Source organism: Spizellomyces punctatus (genome assembly GCF_000182565.1).
Source record: "Spizellomyces punctatus DAOM BR117 chromosome Unknown supercont1.2, whole genome shotgun sequence".
Lineage (NCBI taxonomy): Eukaryota > Fungi > Chytridiomycota > Chytridiomycetes > Spizellomycetales > Spizellomycetaceae > Spizellomyces > Spizellomyces punctatus.
In genome coordinates this window covers 191,498-209,609 of record NW_015971538.1, presented here as the reverse complement: position 1 = coordinate 209,609, position 18,112 = coordinate 191,498, and the positions used below count along the sequence as shown (strand labels likewise).

The following is an 18,112-nucleotide window of genomic DNA, read 5'->3' as shown; positions in this document are numbered from 1 at the left end:
GATCGCACCGGCCTCTGAACGGAAATGGATCACGTGCTTGTTATGACTCATCGATCAGAGTGCCATCAATCCGTTCGCTGTGTGATGTTCGAAGTTTTTAACCAAAGCTATTATGTCCCCAATCACATCCAAAGTTTCTCGAGTGGTGAGCTTACTACCCTCTGCTACTGAGATGCTATGCATTATTGGTGGGGAGCACTTGCTAGTAGGAAGAAACCACGAGGTTGGTGCTATACAAGAACTTAAAGCCTCTTCCAAAGTTGATAATAAATCGCTCTAGGATGACTTCCCTAGTACCATTACGAACAGACCTATTTTGACTGGTCAAAAAACTACTTTCACTACATCAGCTGACGTCGACAAACAAGTTTCACAGGCATTGGCTGCAGGACAGAGTCTCTACACGCTAGATACAAACCTTCTGGAGGAATTAAAGCCGCAGGTCGTTTTGACACAGGTAATAATGTGATATCTGACCTGTTTAAGAAACTAGATGTATGGTCATTTTCCGTGGACATTTGATCAATCTTTTCTCATTCGACTTAGGATCTGTGCAATGTATGTGCGATCGATTTGCAAACAGGTCAGTGTTGCACTATGCCTCAATCTCACGAACCGGCTTCAATTGACGGATAATAAACGATAGTGGAGCGCGTTGCTCAAAAGATGAACCCATCACCACTCGTTGTAACCTTGAATCCCGTCAACCTGCAAGATGTGCTGGCGAATATTATCGAGGTTGGGCGGGCTGTTGGAATGGAGGGAGAGGCGCTGGACGCCAAAAAGTCCTTGGAAAGCAGAGTAGCGAATGCTACTTCCTTGGCTCGCTCGTTCCTTGATGCGGCTCACGGCATACGCAAGCGAGTTGCGTTTATTGAATGGACAGATCCAATTTATCCAGGCGGGCACTGGTAGGGGATTCTGTTGATGCACATTTTGCATGTCCGCATGTTCATGTTCTACGTTGATAGGACACCGCAGCTCATCGAGATGGCTGGTGGAACTCATCCCGTTGCTCCTGCCACGGAGGACGCAGGTGCGGGACCTTCCCGACGCACGCCAGAACAAATGGTGATAGATAGCAAACCAGAAATTCTCATCATCTGCCCATGTGGACTTAACCTGGAGGACAGTAAAAGGGAAACCCGGTTAGCCCAAGAAAAGAATTGGTGGAAAGAGGTCATGAAGACCTGCAAGAAAGTGGCGGTTGTCGATGGAAATCAGGTAGGTACCCATAATATGGAAAGTATCGGAACACGAAATAAACCCGCCCCGCTCCTTTACTTCGCGCAGATGTTTAACCGCCCTGGCCCCCGGCTTGTCGATGCCTTAGAATGGTTGGTCGGATTCATATGGGACCGGCCGGATCTGATTCCGGAAGGGTTTCCATGGGAGCAGTGGAAGCAATGAGGACTTTTGTGGCAAAGACGAAAGATCAGATCGATGCGCATAGTCAGTAATGGCACAGATCTCTTCGCAGAGCCAGAGATCAGAGGTTGTAGACTCTAGTCCTAACGCACGATTATATAGACAATGACATTGGGACCAAATGTGATATTTCAGTGCTATACGTCCTCCAAAGACTGCTAGCTAGGTGCAAAATTCATAATAATAGGCTCATAGGTTTACGGCAGCCGCGTCTGACGAATGGTGTTAATGATTACGTGCTTATCTGGATCCTCCTTACTACGTTCTCTCCATATCTCGACTACCTCACACCCAGCTTGGTGAAAGGCTCTTTTGACGTTGGACATTGTAGTAAAAATTTTGCTGGCTTCCGTTCCTCGTTCCTTGTACGCCCAATAGCATACCTTACAATTCGATACCTCGACTCCAGACCGTAGCAAGTTGGCCACGGTTTCCACAAATAGAGGAGCCAGGTCGGCAAGCCAAGCAGTTTCTGCTGCAATTATTATTGACGCAGATATTGGATCATTCGGTTTGCGTTGTGCGGATACTGGCTGCGACCAGTCCAGAGGTTGGACACCTGCCGTTCCTCGTCCGACTGATACTGAATCAAACCACCCACCCGTTGGGCAACGTTCAGACGAGATTTCCAATCTATTTCGTCTGATATTTGATCTCGTCAAATCGCAAACGCTTTCCACGTCTGTGCATAGGACGTCCCCACCCAAAGCAGCGACCCCCAACCCCCCGATGCCAGTTCCGCTCCCCAGCTCCACAACTTTCTCTCGCTTCTCCAGCACTCGTCGGCGAAATTCTTGTGCCTCTGAACTCTGCGCGGAATGAATGAAGGAGAGGAGCGCAACCGAGCCTTCCCAGACTGAAAAGCCAGTAGCTGCTGCAAGTGTGTATGATGGGTCGAATAAATACGGATCGACAAAATCGTCGTCGGAATCAGTATCTTCAAGCCTCGAAGCAATAGTCAGGCGGTATGGTGGTATATTGACAATGTGGTAGAGATATTCCTTATCTGAGGTTTTGGCTACAGTCACGGACCCCTCCATGATGTGGAACACGGACACTGAAGTCCTTACCAGGAACGTAAACCGGAGCGATCTTGTCCACGATCACTCGGCCAGGCTGCCGCCACGTGACACCTAAGCACTTTCGGACTTTCGGACACCTATCTCCGCTGCATTGGTGAGATCGTAAGAAGTAATGTGCAGCTGAATACATAATGACCTTGACAGGGACGTCATACGACGACTCTTCAGATGAGGACCCGCTACTTTGCCTAGCAGAGGAAGTCGAAAATGAAAAGGACACGTCGGAGCGCCAGAGGTCTCCCACCACCTGTGAACAACCAAGTAACTACAGCTCTCCCATGACACCCAAAATTGCCTGTAGGTCCTTCCACTAAACTTAGTTTCTCACGGTGCAGAAGATGCTCAGCTTCTGGAACTCGAAGCACTGCGTCAACGCCATCAACGGCTCAGAAGGCTAAAATTGGAGAATGAAAAGGCCAGGCTAGAGGCTGAAATTCGCCAAATGGAAGAGGAGGGCAGCAAGCCGGATATGCAACCTGAGATATCAAGGGACTATAATCATAGTATATTCGCCAAAACGGAAGCGACTGATGCGTTAGGTATGAAATGCCTCATAATTCTTCTGCACCACATTACTTATAAGACTTGCTTGCAGTCAGGGAAGTCACTACCAAAACCTCGCAGATTATCGCCCAAACGTCGCTGAAGAGGAAACTGCCCCCTCCAGATTTTTATGGCTCTAAGGGTCTAGAAGCATCGTTCACAGAAAAGATGTCAGACAAAAGGAGTTGTTACCTCAAGGAAGCCGCGATTCATAATCGTCCAAAGGCAAAGTCATTCGGACAGGCGTCCTCAGGTGCGATCTGGTTTGTCAATCAATAGATCATGTATATTAGATCGTGATTATAACAGGGAATGTTTTACAATCGTTCAGATCCAATGTCACCTCGCCTGCCGTCGCCCAATATTCGAAGCAAGGGCAAGCAAGCTACTGTGAGTGAGAATGCAGTAGAGGGATACTCGGGTTTACGATTGAGGTCAGTAGCCGCATGACTCTCAGGAATGGTTTGACTGCGGTCTTTCTCAATCTAATTTCACATAAGGGACCGCCAAGTGTCTGTGACTGATATGCAAACGCGAATGCTGGGACGCCGCATGGTCCCTCTCCATCGTATAATGCAGGATATGAGCGGGGACGACATAGTGGGGGACTGGGTGACAATTGGTGTGATTGCCGAGAAATCTTCGCCTCGTACCAGCCTAAAAGGCGGTAAATACTGTGTGATCAAATTGACCGACCTCGACAAAAGCGTCGTCAACGTGTTTTTGTTCAAAAAGTCATTCGAGCGTCATTGGAAGGAGCTGGTTGGAAGTGTTGTGGCACTCTTGAACCCGAAGATCCTGTTACCCAATGAGGTATGGCGAATCTCAATCTCAGTGTCTGGTCTACTGAACGTGCTGACTGCTCATAACAGAAGGGGAGACTGGTTGGTTTGAACGTGGACAATGAAGACAAGTGGATGAAAATTGGCATGTCTCAGGACATTGGATTCTGCGAGGCGATGAAAAATGAACACGATAGATGCGCACGGGTGCTTAATATGTCAGTACGTTGGTGCTTGTTCGCTGAATACGCCAACGCTCAACGCCCTCTTTTCTTTCTTAGTCGGCATAGTAAACATTGTGAAGAACATGCAGTCGAATTGTTCAAGAAAGCTCGCTTGAAACGGCAGGAGTTCCTTGCAGGGTAAGGCATGCAATTTTGCTTCATTACTTCATGATCGCAGTACAATGTTAAACAATCTTATAGCAATGCCGTATTTGCATTAGGGGACCCAAAAGATACCTCCAAAAAGCGCCGGAAATTAGCGGCGACCGATACATATTTGTTTCCTGGCGGACAGGCTTTGTCCACTGGCGAGTCGGGCCTGCAAGTGCTGCAAGCATGTAAACCAGGACGGAAGCTGAAGCCTGAAGAGGAGAAAGAGCTGTGAGTCACAATATCAGAGTGAATGCGACTGGTTCAATGACATGTTCAACCTAAATGTCGTGATATGTTGGTCCTTATGTCAGAGCGGGTATGTTAGACACACACACTCCAGGTGCTCGGTACCTCCGAATAGCCAGGCACCTTTTGAAGGGCTCAAAAGGTATGTTAGAGTCTTCGGCTACATTTCCTACGCAAGCTAATTTTGTTTGCTAGATCCACCTCCAGATCGAAAAAAGTCAGAACCAAAAACCGTATTCACACCTGAGGCAATGAGTCGAATGGGATTTGATCCTGTCACGGGACGAGATTTTATAGCAGCAGCGCCGTCACATAATAAGCTCGTTCCGGTGATGGCGGATGCACAGGTTACGATATCTAAACCGAGTAATGATGGTATGATAGAGTTGGAGTTGAGCAGTGACGAAGATTAGAGAGATATGTACGTCTCTTTTTCGATATGCAATCTTGTACATAGGGTCATCTTAGGAATACGATAGTTTATTATATTTTATCTTTTAACGAGAATTAGTTTCTTCAGGATCTGACGTATCAGGGGACTTCACAGCTCCAATATATACACACTAACGTAAAAATGCTATGTACAAAAGACGACATCGGCTGCTTTCACAACGTCGTCAAGCTAAGATCGGCATCAGCAGAAATGATGACGATTAGAACTTGTACCAGAGCCCACGCCAATGGGATCCAGGTAGCCATTGCAAAGTAACCGGCATTGTAAACACTTGCGAGAAGAATGCCTGAGTTTACCAGGGCTGAGTACCATAATCCGAGGTTATCCGCCACCAATTGCAGTTGATCAAAAACCTACCGACAACAGCACCGGAAGACGCGCCAGCAAACAGTCCAATACCACCGAAAGTGAGCAGAAGAATAAGGCCAAGTTTACTACGGAAGAAGACAAAATATGCCCACAATCCGGCGACGCCGTAGACGATTGAGAAGAGGATCACTGTCCAGACGAGAGTGAATACAACAATATCTGTAAAAGAGCGATAATGGTGTTAGGCAGAGTCCGCACCGCCAAAACCATAGGGTGCATTTACCTCCTTTATACCACAATACGTCACTTGTCATTTGGTCAGACTCGGCTCCTATGACCCACTCCTGTAAATCCGGCCAGGTAGGTGCGCTGCATGGCATTGAGAAAAGACACCTTCAAATACGGACATAGATATGTAAACGTACACGTAGTCTACGGGAGGTCCAGTGGCTCTGCCGGCAAAGTAATCCATTTCGGCTCATGCAGCAGACTCTAGGAGCAGACTGGATAATTTGCAATACGGTCGTTTCAATGGAAAGGATGTGGTCCCGCGGCAACTAAAATGGGCCGTGTTATAGAGCACTGTGCATCGCCGTGGTAGTCCGTAAAATATCAGCGTAAGCGTATATCCACGAAAGGAAGACTGTGACAGCAATCCAAGAGATGGCAGCCGTTGTCTGCTGGATTTTAACAACCAGGTTATGCGGCCCCATAAATTTATTGATTACGCAATTACCCAAGACATGGACCAGCCCCGTTTGACAATTTATACATATTTACTAAAATTCGGTCTTTTCATACATCGATCTCACTTGATAAATCGGTCGGCTCCGGACTTGGCCAGTGGGCATTTCCCGTTGGAACTTGAGAGGATATTTCTCGACCAGGTTTTACCGGGTTATGTTCGTCGTCAGAGTCACTTAGGACCGGCGTTGCGATGATGTTGGAAATGTCTGTGGGCAGTGTTGTATCAGGTTGAAAGACAGGTTGGGAAGGTTGACAGCTATCTGTTGCGGGCGTCTGGACAGCGTCGGTTTCGTTGGTGCCGAGTGATTTTCCCTCGCCCTCATCACGATCTACGGTTGCTTGTGATGGTAAATCCTCCCCGGTCTGCCAATGACGTTCAACCGACTTTCCATAATTTGCAAACAGCTCGTCACCAGGTTGTATCTCCCTGGTAGTCATGCAGAGGACTTGATTGACTTGATGACCTTCTTTAAAGACAATATTGGCCCGTTTAGGATCTTCATTCATAAAGTGAAATGGACAAAAGATCCGTGGATGGTTCCAGTAGGGCTGCCCTTTTTCATCGGTGGCATCCAGGACAGTTAGGCGATATTGGTGCTATAAATGAAAAGAAGGACGTTAGACTGGTTGATTCCGATTGTAAGCATACGCTACCACATTGCATGACGTACAGCATAATGCGAAGCCAGCCCAACCCCGTCTTTCAACGAATCGAACTCGTCCTCAGTCATTGGTACCCCAAAATAAAATCCCAGGAACGTCCATGCAGGAAGGAATCGCTTAGCAAACAGACCACGACCCGCGTTCGGTATCTACATGCCATGGGGTGAATATAACGCAAAAAGAAGTCCAAGCATTCGGAACACATGCGCCAACGTACAGTAGACTCCTTCACTTCCACCACTTGATCCAAGGACGTTGGAATGTCATCGTCTTCTGCCGCTTCGAATATCGCATCCAATGCAACGTCATCATCCTTATGCCCAAGGGCATGAGACTGTTCCATGACCGCTCGAGCTTTGGCATTCTCCACGCTATTCATAACATCAGCAAAATAGTCTACGGTACATGACGGTCCGCTTTCGACACTCTTCGTCTCTGAACTCTCTGTTCGATGCTTCTTAGGCGACTGCTGTTCATTTTCCTTCTCGGCTTCTCGTTTCCGCTTTCTCTCCGCATCGCAAGGAGGGTTGATTTGCAAAGCCGCATCCTGAACATCTGAAGGCGCTGGGCTTTCAATTGTCACATTTTTTCTGCATATCCCCAGGCTTTTGTCTGTATTGATCGGCGTAGTCTCCCATTCCTTTCGACGTTTGCTAAAGAGATAGGGCCAGTCTTTGTGAATCAGCGCATCCATCCACTTATTGTAGGCTTCCAGCGCAGTCTCAAAGTTTCCAGGCTCGTACGCAAGTTTGAAATGCACATGTTTCTTTCCTTCTGGTATAAAGGATATGAAAAGCTTGTCGCGGTTCTCAGTCAAGATACCACTTGCGGTGTTTTGCGGTGTCTGTCCGTGCCAGAAACGTTAGAGACATGAATGACGAGATCAGTATCAATCAAAGCATACTTTTCCTCCAAACAGCGGGGGAAGTCCCCGTTGTCTAGATATCTCCTTGTCCAATGCCAAAGCCTTTGGAATGAGGACACCACGGGGTAATGGTTCTCCAGCCTGCCTTAAGGCCAGAAACATAATATATGTCTGGTTATACCAGCGCGGCTTTTCCTTTATCTTCCCCCCTGACAGGTGCCCATTAGCCAGTTGACGGACGTTGTATTGTGGTTTGCGAATCTCTTTCCCTTCCGCGAGGAGCTTGCGATTCCTGGTCATGCGCGTGGACGAAGCATTGGCTGACACCTCACGAGGGCCCGTATCACCATTTCGTCGAGGCTCCAGAGCACTATTACGCTCATTAGGTGCAGCGCCCGTCTGTTGAGGTGGATCTACGGCAGAGTCTGTTGTGGAGACCATTCAAGATCGTTTGGGCAAGTGTGAAAATGGTAATATAGCAAAGCAGCTTAAGGCAAGGCGAACAATTCCAGCTGGTGAAACGCGCTTCTATATTTGGCAACCGAGTTAAAGCCAAGCCCATTACTTGGAGGGGGGGCTGTTCACCTTGTTGTCGCATTTCTTCCATCCGCTCTCGTTTTTTCCTCTCTCGCCTTAAGTCACTTTCATCATGGCTATAACGGATTACATGTCAAGCACGGCCCAGCAAGGCTCAACCATGGACCCTGTATGCAATTGTTGATACATCATAGTTTGTTTTTATGCGCGCAATTATCTGACAATGCATGTCACTCCAGATGTGCGGCGGAATGGAGCTGACTCGCACCCAACGGTTCTACGGCTTTGGAATATGTTTTACCCTTGGTTTCGTCATATCTCTCCTTGTACGTCAACGACTTGCTGATTTGCAGCGCGGCAAAGTATTCTAATTCTTCGGCTGTAGTCCTCAATATTGTTGACCTTTGGAGCAATAGCCGGGTTTGCGGTTCTCTATACCACTGGCAACATCATATCCTTGGTATCAACAGGATTTTTGGTGGGATTCAAAACACAATTTAAGGCAAGTTGAAGCTATACTGGTCTTCATCCTTACGCTCCGGATATTCATTCTTGAGTGTAGAAAATGTTTGATGCAACGCGGTTAACGGCGAGTATCATTTTTCTTGTGACGATGGTGACAACATTGGTCGTTGCGTTCACCGTAAGTGCCGATTTGTCCTCTTTCCCCGTCTGGAGCTTCCTATTCATTGATGCATACTCTCGTCGAATAGCTCGAAAACGTGCTATTGACCCTTCTGTGCTGCTTCATCCAATTCTTGGCTTTGTTCTGGTATTCCTTGAGGTATGTATCATCGGATGACAAACGCATTTATTGGACCTGAGGTTTTCTCATTTCTAATCTCTTGTCCGTGCAGTTACATTCCATTTGCGCGGGATTTAGCAAAGAAGATGTGTGGGGGAGTATTAGGGGCATAGACGAGATGATTCATGTTGGATTTTGGAACCGTGTATTTCTTCTGTCTCCCTGTCAGTCATTCAATCAATCAACAGTATCACTTGCATGTACGCAGTTTTGTAAACGGCGGCTGCATAAATAACTTGAGGATTTGGGTCGAAGGTAGGGCGAATTCAAAGATAGTGCTTTGAGACTTGATGTTCCAGGATTGAAGGCGTAAATACAGTGAGTTGATCCCGTTATAGTTCAATAATACACATACTGTACTGTATTCATTTGTACATTACTACCTCCCTTCACCATTCCAAAATACAGTTTTCTCGAATTAAACAATAAAGACTACATATTAACTCTCATAAGGATTCCATAATCACAACCTTCCTTGAAGTATATCCTCAATAAATCCGTTGATAATCGTCTTCTTTGCAGTCAAATCTACACCAAATACCGAAGACAGCTCGTCACGCACTTGCTTCTTGGTAACAGTCATCAGGTTGGCGGTGGATAGGATGCGTCGGACTTCGCGGAGAATGTCATCGTCCGAAGGGAGTCCACCAGCAAACATGCCCATGCTTCCCACAGAAATATGGGACAACCGCTTTTGCGATTGATACGGTGGCAGAGCGGGCGCGGCGGCGCCGTATGCAGACCCGCCATACACCGAGCCCGCTGCTCCAGGTACGCCATAACCAGAGTATACGGAAGGTGTCGGGCCACCGTATGCTGATCCACCATATGCCGACGGTGCTGGACCATAAGCTGACGCTCCACCGTAGACAGATCCCGCTACTGGTGGTCGGCCGCTAAAGTCCGATGCACGAGAGTCTCGTGAACCTTCGGACCCCTTTTCCCAAACCTCAGCTTCATACTCCGACCACTTTTTCTGCGGGATGGATTTCGGATCGAACGGTGCAACATCGGCAGAATACACCATCTTTTTGCCCTTTTCGCCAATAACTACACGGGTGTTACCCCAGGAGAAATCATCAAAGTGCCAGAATGAATACAGGGGAATATAGAAACTGAAGACAGGCATCGCAAGAATATACTAAAAACAACGGTGGATTAGCCCGAGCACCGTCAGACGACAAAAAAACGCTATTGTGTACATACCACAATCATCCATCCAATCTGCGCCCACTGCCGCTTCAGAATGAAGATAATGACTTGCAAACCGTATATAGCACCCAATAGAATAATCGACATTTTGGGGAAAATCTCAGTTGCCGACACCGCAGAGTAAATCAAGTATATAATGTACAGCATCATAACCGGTTGCACGAGCGTTGAGAACAGATCCAGGATGACAACGAAACGCATTGAGAAACAGCAGAAACCGCAGAGCTGAGGCAAGAACATCAATTCCAACAGGTTGTGCACCGTGGAGTTGATCCATCTACGACGTTGCGAGAGCAGGACAGACCATTGGTCAGGGGCGTTGGTGCGACACTGCGCGTCGTTGGTAAAACTGGTCTTCAAGTGTGGGAAGTGCTTCATCATCAACGTGGTCAAGTACCGATCTTCACCAAGATGGAGCAAGTTCTTCATGTGAAGGGTGTCAACGCGGTTCTCGGAATAGTCATTGATCACGCTAGGCGCAATAAGGAGAGGGACATTCTTGGTCGGGGTCCGGACTCGGTACATACAGAAACATCCCGGGAGACAAGTGACGGAGCCAAAGAGAGACTCAAAGGCCTTTGCCAAGTGATGGGAAATAAAGTACTCGTACACCTGAATCATCGACGTCCAAGATACTTTTTCGTTGGCGAGGAGCGTTTCTCCACAGAGTCCCATGATTTTCGAGTCGTGGATCATCGAGGAAATCATACGGTTCAGCGAGTCTCGGGACACTTCCGTATCAGCATCGACCATAAGAATGTATTCGTAGAAGGAAGGATTGACACCGATGATGTTCTTCATGTGGTGGTACAACTCAAGTTCGAGAGGATTCATCTCAGAGTTGAAGTGAACACGGGACAAGAAGCGCATCAAAATCATCTGCGAGTCACGTTTACCACGGTTACCAGGGCGAGAGCGTTCACTGGCCTTTCCGACTTTGACGACCACAATATAGGGAACGGAATGCCCTTGCACTTCGTACAGACCAGAATAGACCTTGCCCATGTTGTGCTGCTTATCGCCAACGCCCAAAGACTGGAAGCTGAAAGGTTCAGGATCGTGATTGGGATCAACACCCAGGATATCGAGGACGATTCGAGGCGTTGGTCGGTCGTTTCCACTACCAATAATCATACCATCACAGATGACGAACAAGAGCTTTCGTTTGTCATCATATCGCAGAACAGCAAGGGATTCTAGAGTCTTTTGCAGAGACTCGGCACCTTCCGTATAGCAAGGCACTTGGCAGATGACAAACTTGTCATGCTCTTCGGGTTCCTTTGCGGACGTAAACTGAAGAGCAGCCAAGAACTTGAATCCGATCACCGCAACCAAGACGATGGTACTAGCGAGCAAGACGTAGTTTGAGAATTGACATTTGACATCGTTTCGGTGATCGACGACACCCTGATAAAACATATTGTTCATGCATGTTAGATACGTCCTCGAGAGACCGGGGTCCCTGTTTCGAATGACTTTGTTCCACTCTTCTGTAGCGTCCTTGCCAATGAAACCACCAAAAATCCTGTCAATGTTCAGGTCGTTGAAGAAGGGCGAATTGAAATATGCTGTCACGTCGTAAACATTGTCATTGATGACAATCAACCGTTTTGTGGGCTTCGCATTCGCCTCAATGAAATCCATGGTCCATGCAACCCGGCTCTTAGCAAACTGGTTCATGTATTCAAAGTAAGGTCTGGGAAATTTTTGTCCATCGATAGTTTGAATTAAGTCGTGCATGTGCATGTCAAAAGCAAGTGGACGACGATTCGCCAAGTTGTCCCATCCCATGGTCGGCGCAGGTACTCCAGGACAGTAAGCTGCAAAATTGTTCGTCTTGTTGAACATGAAGGCCACGTCTTGTCCGTAAAACTCCGCAAGACGATAATCTTGGATGTTGAGATTCTGGTGGGTTTGTATAAGGGGCTTGATGGCGTATGCACGACCGTAGGCATACACCCAAGGGTCATCGGGATTCGTTCGTCCTGCCAACTCTTCGGTACTGAGCACGTTGATTCTGGGGCAAATCAGTCGACCGAGACCGATAATGAAGAACAAAAGTCCGCAGCAGAGGAAGAATATAATGATACAGAGAGCAACCTTCTCACGCCATGCCATTTGAATATCCTTCCGCTTCATTCCACCGCAGAAGGACAAACAGGGGGGAAAGATCCACCAAGTGAGGAACCAGGTGAAGCAGACCCATTTTTTTCGAGCGGGCGATGTTTCATTTTCCTCGATTAAGGTTTCCTCTGAAGCATCTTTCTTCGTGGAGATGACATTCAGTTCATTCAAGTCCCTGTCGGCTAGCTTCTTGTCCATGGATCCTGCTCTGATACTGACTTGGGACAATCGATGAGCGGATGGTTCATACTCAAACTCTGAATTATACTGAGACTCTGTATCGTCGTAGTAAGAGCCCTCATCCCCGTACTCCATATCAGTGCTATACTGGGATGCGGTATCGTCAAGGAAGCTAGATGAACCAACACTAGTCCCGCGAGACCTCTCTTGCGAGCCATCGCGTGCTCTACTCCTCCCTCGAGCCTTTCTCTCCGCGCGCAACTGATCCTCAATGGTTCTCAATTCATCTTCCAAGGAGATCCACGACGATTCGGAAAGGAACACTTTGTTACGACCAATGGCCATTTCCCTACTTGTCCAATTGCTCTGCAATACAAAATCCTCGCACTTGCCGCTGGGACCTGCAGACTCATCCAACCGCATGGGATCGATGATCACTCGGTAGCGAGACAGAAATTCGTCAATACCATAGCTTGCCGTGTAGTCAGCGGCAGCACGAGCTTGAGCGATCCGTGTGATTCCCAAGGCACGAAGCTGCTGCTTGACCCGCTTCGACTCCAATTTATCACTAGATAGGTCTTCGTTTGGTTTGATGCACATGACGAACCAAGGAATTGTCTCCGATAGGGTGTCGATCATCTCATCAATCGCTGCTTTGAAGTTGTATGCAACTGTGGGAGGAGCGGTCTTTTCGTACCCGAAACGGCCACCCTTCCTCTTCAAAGAAGGTTGGCGAAGGGGCTTCTTTGGCCCCTGCGCTCCAGTGACCATTCCAGAATCGCGTCCACCGTTCTCGGTCGAAACAACCTTTTCCGAGAAAAGATCTCGAATGAAGCCATTCGCAGACGAAGGGATGTCCTTGCCATTACCTCGGAAGATCGACACAAAGTCCGGGCATAGCACATCCTTGTTCTTATCGAGAAAGTTGGTGGTATCATATTCGACAGTGCGAGAATGATGCTTAATCCCAAACGACGTGCTGGAGTTCCCTTGCACAAAGAACTGGTTCTGGCCAAGTTTCTCGGTTAGTCGTTGAAGACAAGGCACATCTGGCTGTTTCTGGTTTCCTTCCACAGATGCTGCATCGATCACTGAAAAAACGCCGCCGCTACCCGCGATAACGTCTACAATAGGGGTATTGTCGTTTTGGGGAACCGAGGCTGAGCGGATGCCTTCACGGACATATTCTTCATGAGCCTCTACGATGCGATGGTTGACAAACTGTTGGAGACGCTCGTTGGCAAAATTGCCCAGTAATTGTTCGAACCCGTTTGATTTAGAGTCCTCAAATCCAGTCAAATCCACCACGCCTACAAATGTGGCGCAATCTTCTTTGCATAGCCTACTGTTGATGTGTTCTACTAACCAGCTGAACACCAGAGAATACAAGGTCTTGGCCAAGGAATCACGCTGAGATGCGGCGTCCTCGGCATTCAAGAAGACTGTGACAACGTCCCTGTATACAAGCTTTGTCCGCAAGGTAAGCGCGGCCTCCAGATTCCGTGCAGCCACACCAAGAAGCTCAGCGGCGATTTCCAACGCCTCTTGGTTCTTCACCGTACATGCCTCCTGAGGTTTTTCCGGATCATCCTGGAATGTAACGTTTCCCAGATGAAGTGTAGCAGCCATCAATTGATAGATCTGTGCTTGTAATCTTCTTCCTACGCCCAAGGATTTAAGGTGATCTCGAAGTTCTCCAAATTTGATTTGGTCTTCCGTAGTCAGACGAGCGTGCCTCGGTGTCTGCAAGTAAGAGAAATGTCCAGCATCCTGCAAGCGCCATTGTATCTTCTCTTCTGGTGTGGCACCCGCCAGGAGGTAGTAAAAGATATGAAAATTCCGTTCCTCGGCTGGAGTGTGGGATACTCGGCTCTTTTCCAACAGGTAGTCCAGCATCTTTGCACCAACCATTTTTCCGCGCTCGTCATACTGATACTCGGTGTATCGACCGAATCGAGAGGAGTTTGGGTTCGTCAGTGTGCGTGCCGTTCCAAACGCATCCAAAACCGTTTCCGTTTTCATTACTCCCGAGTGCACCTTTGACTTCTTTTTTGCATTTCTGCTGAGTGCAATCAACTGCCTGACCAAAAGTTTCCGAGCTTCGGTTTTGCCACTACCGCTCTCTCCGCTGTTAAAATTGGGATTAGAGATAGCAACCGGATGACGCCTTTACGAGCGAATAGCTTTACATACCAAAAGACTACGGATTGATCTTGCTGGTTGCGTAGCATGTGGTAGAACACGGAAGAGGCCAAGTCAAAGATGTGCGCGGGGAGCGGCACCTTCTCCTCGGATGTGTCCTTTGCCCATGCGGCATATTGTGAGGATGTTCCGTCGGAAAAGGATTCGAGAGTCTTTACGGGGTTGACGACTACAAGTGCACTGGCACCTATGCGTGTGAAGATTTGGTTTCGGGAGTAGCGGTCTTTGAGGTTGGCGAAAACAACGTCGTCTGTTAGATTGGGAAGAAGAATCAAGTCTTCTTTAGAGTCGCCGGGCGCCAAGACCTTCTTGCTGCGACCCATTGTGAATTAGAGGAGACTGCAAGAGCCTGTTTAAAAACGCTAGCAGAAAGTGATGGCATTGAGTTAGGGAGCACTGGAGGCGAAACACAACCGCTGGTTGTAGCTCACGCGTTACCTGTTCTATGTAAAAATAAAAGAATATCCTCTATAATAAAAGCATAACCGTAAACGTAAAAGCAAAGGGAGAAAGATGGGGGGAATGCTGGCAAGTAAAAGATAATATAGCCCAGCAAATGGAAGAAAGCAATGGGGGGAAATGGGGGCGCAGCGAGATGGGCAAACAGGGCTGGGACTTAAGAGTTTTGAAATTCTTTAAAAATTGAACTTTCGATCCCTTGACGCCCCCAAACTTGCTACTGGCGTGTTTTTTTTTTTCTCTTTTTTTTTGGGTTGTTTCAACTGGCAAGTTTCAAAAGTTTCTTTTTGTTTATACGCCTTTCTGGCGTGCTGCGCAAACGGTTTGTTTATGATCCACACGGCACAACTGTTCCGCTACGGCCATCCCACTACGGCATCGTTATAAATGTCCTATTTTTAGTCTTTATCGCATATCATGACTCTTTGAAATGCGGTTCGAGTGGGTTATATCCTACCATACCGTTTGCTTTGCGAAGCAGCTGGGGCAATCAACAGAGCATCCCACCCAGCAGCAACATCGCACAGCATGAGGGTGGTGGTTCTTTTATTTTGCATATTCTTTGCATGGGCGGGTCTGGTATCGGTGAATGGCAATGCCGAGATGGAGCAGGCATACAAGGAGGCTGAGCCGCAGGTCACCTTTATCGATCCAAACGAGTTTACAACGACCATTAGCAAGGGAGCGTGGCTAGTGTTTTTTGGCTCAAAGTCCTGTCCTCACTGTCGAAAGTAAGGCACTTGAGCGTCTCTATGGTCCAAGGAAATCGTGCATGACACTTTTACCGCGCCTAGGTTTACACCGACATGGCTGGAGGCACAGCGAAAGGTAAAGGCCATGAAGAAAGACTTTCACCTAGGGAAAGTGGAATGCACTGGGAGGGCAGTCAATGAAGGTGTGTAATGTTCTACTTTCCACCAAAGTCATCCGTTTGCTAACTCTCTACTTAGATCTGTGTACGGATCAAAAGATTGAATTCTATCCCACCGTGAAACTGTACGGACCGTTGGTTCCCATTACGGAATATTGTTACCAGCACACTAGCTAAAGCTTGCCTTCTAGATATCTCAATGGAAAGTTGATGGACACACCTGATGACATCAAGGAGATTAGCAAGTTGATGAATTACATCGAAAGCAAGATCACGGTGCTTCTGCCTGGATCCGAGCCCCAGCAAAAGTCAGCGGACTCTGGACAGTCCAAAGAGGATAAGGCCGCGGTAAACCGAGAGCAAGAAGCGCTGGTGAAGCAGGAACGTGCCGCCACTGACAGTCTGAATGAAGCGATCAAGGAACTCCAAGCCATTGTGGACGCTAGCACCAAACCAAATAGAGGGATCAATCCCGACGGTCGATTTGTTCAGTTGACCGAAAAGACGTTTGCAATCATGACGAACAATACTCCATGGTTTGTCATGTTTCATGCCCCCTGGTGCCCTCATTGCCAAAAACTCAAGCCGGTGTTCGAAGATCTTGCACCGGCGCTGAAGGGCCTTGTCAACGTTGGGGAGGTTGATTGCACCCGTGAGGGCAGCATATGCAAACAATTTGGTGTTCGCGGTTATCCGACGCTCAAATTTCTTCAACAGCCGTCACCGCCTATTGAGTATCGGGGGTCACGGTCATTCGATGCCCTGCGGGATTATGCACTAGGATTTAGCAGCCAACCGGCCTTTACACCTGTGAAAGCTTCAGAGATTCCCGCAATATGGAAACAAAAGGAAGTGTCATACTTTCTCTTGTACGATCCTCGGACAATGCCAAAGTCTGCTCTTGTGAGTGTGAACAACCGTCATTGTTTCACTAATAAGTGCCTAACGTAAGCTGAACAATGGATGTTGTTTAGAACGCTGTAATTACCGTAGCAAAAGCGTTGCGCAACGAAGCGTCGTTCTTTGTAACCCCGGATTCTGCTGCGCGTGAACTTTTTAAGGCACCGCCGTCCGGCCCATATCTGTTCGCGGTAAAGGACCATGGTGATACACTCATCAGGCACACTGGAGATCTGGACGACACATTGGCGGCTAGACAGTACATTCGACAATTTGTCTTGGATAATCGATATCCACGTGTCCTTCATTTGGATTCTGACAATCAAGAGCAGGTCCTTGGTGGGGACAAGTTGGTAGTAATGGCGATCATCGATCCCTCTTCGCCTCGAAGTGGGAGCGTCCTAAAAACTTTGAAAGACAGCTCCATTGCGTGGAGCAAAAAAGAGAAGGAAGAGAACATGCATAATTTGGTGGTTGTCACATGGTTGGATGGTGTCAAGTGGCACAACTACATTGAGAGAGTCTACGGGATAAGTCAAGACCAGTTGCCAACTTTGATTATCGCGGATCCAAAGGTAATTTCATGTGATATCGTCTGCGTGAACCAATTTCTCAAATTCTTGAATAGGAGGATAAATATTACGACACGGATAAAGGTGGACGCGGTATTGGCTTTGAGAAGGAATCGCTATTGCAAAACATCAACGATATCCTGGAGGGAACCGCATCGGTATGTCAGTCATCCAATTGGTTGCCATCTGGCTGGTGTTATTCATCGGTTGTCGTCTCCGTCCTAGCCAAAATACACGTCCGGGTTTTTGGGTCGTTTAGGGTACAATATCTCAAAAGGTATTGACCGTTCAATGGTGCGTATCCTATCTCGTTCATCATCTGTGCTGGCATTTACTGAGAACCCTTGTTTTTCTCAGGTATTCTTGAAAAGCAATATGATGTTATTGCTAGTGTTCGGGGGCTTGTTTGTGGCATTTTACATGGCCGGTGGTGTTCCAGGATTTCGAAGACCACGGCAAGATCCCAAGGCAGAGTAAGCTTGCCCATCTAAGGTCTTAGGTAGAGCTGGCCGACAGTTGTACTTTGGACGCTTGATTCAGGACTTCATAAGATGATGATCAATTCATCGCTTTGACGCCAATGGCGATTGGCTAATTGATCCTTATTGTTCAATCCGTCCTGAGTGTTTCAACTCTGTAATCTTCATGACTGAAGACGTTGCTGCAGGAATATGGCACTGAGATCTACTGCACTCCACACCAAACCAGAGATTCGCTTACCTCATGTCAGCGCCACACGCCACGTGTCCGATCA

The 18,112-nt window shown here is 47.7% G+C and overlaps 8 protein-coding genes across 8 annotated transcripts; 4 read left to right on the top strand and 4 right to left on the bottom strand.

Moving 5' to 3' along the window:
* Positions 1 to 93: 93 nt before the first annotated feature.
* Positions 94 to 1,683, top strand: SPPG_00943 (uncharacterized protein). Its single transcript, XM_016749270.1, has 6 exons — positions 94 to 223; positions 281 to 457; positions 547 to 583; positions 647 to 911; positions 972 to 1,224; positions 1,294 to 1,683. Exons 1-6 carry the CDS (start codon positions 113 to 115, stop codon positions 1,408 to 1,410), a joined length of 960 nt encoding a protein of 319 aa, XP_016611499.1. The 5' UTR covers positions 94 to 112; the 3' UTR covers positions 1,411 to 1,683.
* On the bottom strand, positions 1,454 to 2,493 carry SPPG_00942 (uncharacterized protein). The gene has a single exon (XM_016749269.1). The coding sequence runs from the start codon at positions 2,466 to 2,468 to the stop codon at positions 1,626 to 1,628; it is 843 nt and encodes a 280-aa protein (XP_016611498.1). The 5' UTR covers positions 2,469 to 2,493; the 3' UTR covers positions 1,454 to 1,625.
* Positions 2,494 to 2,615: 122 nt separating this feature from the next.
* On the top strand, positions 2,616 to 4,964 carry SPPG_00941 (uncharacterized protein). The gene is made up of 10 exons (XM_016749268.1): positions 2,616 to 2,771; positions 2,846 to 3,049; positions 3,106 to 3,306; positions 3,385 to 3,487; positions 3,554 to 3,866; positions 3,926 to 4,053; positions 4,117 to 4,197; positions 4,261 to 4,440; positions 4,524 to 4,600; positions 4,654 to 4,964. Exons 1-10 carry the CDS (start codon positions 2,642 to 2,644, stop codon positions 4,869 to 4,871), a joined length of 1,635 nt encoding a protein of 544 aa, XP_016611497.1. The 5' UTR covers positions 2,616 to 2,641; the 3' UTR covers positions 4,872 to 4,964.
* Positions 4,965 to 5,064: 100 nt separating this feature from the next.
* SPPG_00940 (uncharacterized protein) lies at positions 5,065 to 5,693 on the bottom strand (the record flags this gene model as incomplete). Its single annotated transcript, XM_016749267.1, has 4 exons — positions 5,065 to 5,198; positions 5,270 to 5,440; positions 5,505 to 5,590; positions 5,647 to 5,693. 4 exons carry the CDS (start codon positions 5,691 to 5,693, stop codon positions 5,065 to 5,067), a joined length of 438 nt encoding a protein of 145 aa, XP_016611496.1.
* Positions 5,694 to 6,016: 323 nt separating this feature from the next.
* On the bottom strand, positions 6,017 to 7,937 carry SPPG_00939 (uncharacterized protein; the record flags this gene model as incomplete). Its single annotated transcript, XM_016749266.1, has 4 exons — positions 6,017 to 6,565; positions 6,640 to 6,780; positions 6,849 to 7,475; positions 7,536 to 7,937. The coding sequence occupies 4 exons, from the start codon at positions 7,935 to 7,937 to the stop codon at positions 6,017 to 6,019; spliced, it is 1,719 nt and encodes a 572-aa protein (XP_016611495.1).
* Positions 7,938 to 8,074: 137 nt separating this feature from the next.
* SPPG_00938 (uncharacterized protein) lies at positions 8,075 to 9,266 on the top strand. The gene is made up of 6 exons (XM_016749265.1): positions 8,075 to 8,202; positions 8,273 to 8,359; positions 8,419 to 8,535; positions 8,596 to 8,676; positions 8,747 to 8,817; positions 8,891 to 9,266. The coding sequence occupies exons 1-6, from the start codon at positions 8,146 to 8,148 to the stop codon at positions 8,949 to 8,951; spliced, it is 474 nt and encodes a 157-aa protein (XP_016611494.1). The 5' UTR covers positions 8,075 to 8,145; the 3' UTR covers positions 8,952 to 9,266.
* Positions 9,119 to 15,237, bottom strand: SPPG_00937 (uncharacterized protein). The gene is made up of 4 exons (XM_016749264.1): positions 14,995 to 15,237; positions 14,548 to 14,918; positions 10,045 to 14,482; positions 9,119 to 9,979 (listed from the first exon to the last, which is right to left on the bottom strand). The coding sequence occupies exons 2-4, from the start codon at positions 14,877 to 14,879 to the stop codon at positions 9,302 to 9,304; spliced, it is 5,448 nt and encodes a 1,815-aa protein (XP_016611493.1). The 5' UTR covers positions 14,880 to 14,918; positions 14,995 to 15,237; the 3' UTR covers positions 9,119 to 9,301.
* A 58-nt stretch (positions 15,238 to 15,295) lies between these two features.
* SPPG_00936 (protein disulfide-isomerase domain) lies at positions 15,296 to 18,042 on the top strand. Its single transcript, XM_016749263.1, has 8 exons — positions 15,296 to 15,746; positions 15,810 to 15,910; positions 15,966 to 16,011; positions 16,078 to 16,789; positions 16,861 to 17,361; positions 17,415 to 17,516; positions 17,584 to 17,652; positions 17,716 to 18,042. Exons 1-8 carry the CDS (start codon positions 15,544 to 15,546, stop codon positions 17,833 to 17,835), a joined length of 1,854 nt encoding a protein of 617 aa, XP_016611492.1. The 5' UTR covers positions 15,296 to 15,543; the 3' UTR covers positions 17,836 to 18,042.
* Positions 18,043 to 18,112: the final 70 nt, after the last annotated feature.

Coding starts and splice junctions, on each gene's coding strand:
- SPPG_00943 (XM_016749270.1), top strand. CDS start 113: ATGTCCCCAATCACATCCAAAGTTTCTCGAGTGGTGAGCTTACTACCC. Junction 458..546: donor CGCAGGTCGTTTTGACACAG/GTAATAATGTGA, acceptor CATTCGACTTAG/GATCTGTGCAATGTATGTGC. Junction 584..646: donor TGCGATCGATTTGCAAACAG/GTCAGTGTTGCA, acceptor AATAAACGATAG/TGGAGCGCGTTGCTCAAAAG.
- SPPG_00942 (XM_016749269.1), bottom strand. CDS start 2,468: ATGGAGGGGTCCGTGACTGTAGCCAAAACCTCAGATAAGGAATATCTC.
- SPPG_00941 (XM_016749268.1), top strand. CDS start 2,642: ATGACCTTGACAGGGACGTCATACGACGACTCTTCAGATGAGGACCCG. Junction 3,307..3,384: donor ATTCGGACAGGCGTCCTCAG/GTGCGATCTGGT, acceptor ACAATCGTTCAG/ATCCAATGTCACCTCGCCTG. Junction 3,488..3,553: donor TACTCGGGTTTACGATTGAG/GTCAGTAGCCGC, acceptor ATTTCACATAAG/GGACCGCCAAGTGTCTGTGA.
- SPPG_00938 (XM_016749265.1), top strand. CDS start 8,146: ATGGCTATAACGGATTACATGTCAAGCACGGCCCAGCAAGGCTCAACC. Junction 8,203..8,272: donor AAGGCTCAACCATGGACCCT/GTATGCAATTGT, acceptor ATGTCACTCCAG/ATGTGCGGCGGAATGGAGCT. Junction 8,360..8,418: donor GTTTCGTCATATCTCTCCTT/GTACGTCAACGA, acceptor CTTCGGCTGTAG/TCCTCAATATTGTTGACCTT.
- SPPG_00937 (XM_016749264.1), bottom strand. CDS start 14,879: ATGGGTCGCAGCAAGAAGGTCTTGGCGCCCGGCGACTCTAAAGAAGAC. Junction 14,483..14,547: donor GATCAATCCGTAGTCTTTTG/GTATGTAAAGCT, acceptor CAATTTTAACAG/CGGAGAGAGCGGTAGTGGCA. Junction 9,980..10,044: donor AGATTGGATGGATGATTGTG/GTATGTACACAA, acceptor CGTTGTTTTTAG/TATATTCTTGCGATGCCTGT.
- SPPG_00936 (XM_016749263.1), top strand. CDS start 15,544: ATGAGGGTGGTGGTTCTTTTATTTTGCATATTCTTTGCATGGGCGGGT. Junction 15,747..15,809: donor TCCTGTCCTCACTGTCGAAA/GTAAGGCACTTG, acceptor TACCGCGCCTAG/GTTTACACCGACATGGCTGG. Junction 16,012..16,077: donor TTCTATCCCACCGTGAAACT/GTACGGACCGTT, acceptor CTTGCCTTCTAG/ATATCTCAATGGAAAGTTGA.